This window comes from Bison bison, unplaced genomic scaffold (genome assembly GCF_000754665.1).
Source record: "Bison bison bison isolate TAMUID 2011002044 unplaced genomic scaffold, Bison_UMD1.0 scf7180017857497, whole genome shotgun sequence".
NCBI lineage: Eukaryota > Metazoa > Chordata > Mammalia > Artiodactyla > Bovidae > Bison > Bison bison.
This window is the reverse complement of record NW_011488070.1, coordinates 21398-22840: the sequence shown is the minus strand read 5'-3', so window position 1 is coordinate 22840 and position 1443 is coordinate 21398. Positions and strand designations below refer to the sequence as shown.

Sequence of the window (1443 nt, the reverse complement as noted above, 5' to 3'; positions counted from 1 at the left end):
GGAGTTGCTTATGGACAGGGAGGCCTGGGAGTGCTGCAGTGCATGGGGTCGCAAAGAGCCGGACACGATTGTGTGACTGAACTGTACTGAAATATTATGTATCTCATCATTTATGGTTTATTCATCTATTGATAGATGAGCAAAAGTAAGATAAACTACTTATATTTAATTCCTGACATAAGTATGACATCCAACATATAAAAGCAAACTATGTCATACTTATGTCAGGAATTAAATATAAGTAGTTTATCTTACTTTTGCTCATCTATTTTGAATGTTTTCCATTTCTTTCCACACTTTTTCCCCATGTCTTCTAAAAGAGAGTTTCAGAAACCCACAGAAGTAATGGAGAAAGCTTTAAGAAAGTTAGGAAACTGATGGATGGAAGGAGGCATGGAAGTGATTGAATCTAATTTCTTGCTATAAATGTTTCATGAACAGGACACATACATTTTGATTTGCCAGGTTTAATGAGGTATTTTAAGAAGTGATTCATTGGACCCATCTCTCAATTACATTGTCCCCATAATATTTAACACAAATCTGATTTATGATTCAAGATGAGTTAAAAAATACTTGAGAAAATAAACAGAACTGAATTAATAAGGAAAAATCTGAATATATGTACATATTTCAGTTTTACAACTGCATTTAGTCAATGTTTTATCCACATTGAGGATACACCACCTTTCCTTCCCGACAAGTTGCTCGAAATGTATGTTTTGGTGTCAGTTGACGATAACCATATTGACACATAAATTCAATAGTATCCTCTGTTTTAGAGTAAATTTTTTTATCGTGTTTCCATCTTAACTGTATGTGATGTTTTCTCATTGTTTCTTCTGAAATTGTACATGCCTCTAAAATTAAAGAAAATAAACATAAACTGTGAGTAATATGCAAATACTTTCAACAGAATTTCAGGGTTTCAAGAACTTTGGCAAAAATCTTCCTCAAACATTTTCCAATCAATACACTGAAAATGTATAATGTAGGTTTCATCATATTTAAAAAATTAATGATATAAGAATGAGATACTTTGTTTAGTCTAATCATTAAATGTTATAAGATTCATAATGTCAGTTATTAAATGAAGAGCTTTCATAAAGGAGCCATTGTTGCTTGAACATGAAATTTTCTAACTTTATTTCTATATACAGAGATTAATCCTTGGTGTGCAAGCATTAACTGGTTGTTATTTAATCCATAAAAACTCTATTAAAAACAGTTAAACATTATGCTGTGTACAAGGGTTATCCCAGGATCCAAGAGAAGTTTAATGCATTTACCTAAGCATTTTGGTAGTTGTGACCACTCTCCATTCCGACATACTACGTTTTTGTTTCCCCGAAGTTCATAGTAGGCCTGACACCGGTACTCAACAATCATTCCTGGAGGATATACTGATTGCAGGAGTGAGGTAATGTCTCCGTTGTCTATTGG

The 1443-nt window shown here is 32.8% G+C and overlaps 1 protein-coding gene across 1 annotated transcript; it reads right to left on the bottom strand.

Annotated features, from left to right (window-relative positions):
• Positions 1 to 451: 451 nt before the first annotated feature.
• Positions 452 to 1443, bottom strand: LOC105003585 (complement factor H-like). The gene is made up of 2 exons (XM_010860828.1): positions 1290 to 1443; positions 452 to 860 (listed from the first exon to the last, which is right to left on the bottom strand). Exons 1-2 carry the CDS (start codon positions 1387 to 1389, stop codon positions 664 to 666), a joined length of 297 nt encoding a protein of 98 aa, XP_010859130.1. The 5' UTR covers positions 1390 to 1443; the 3' UTR covers positions 452 to 663.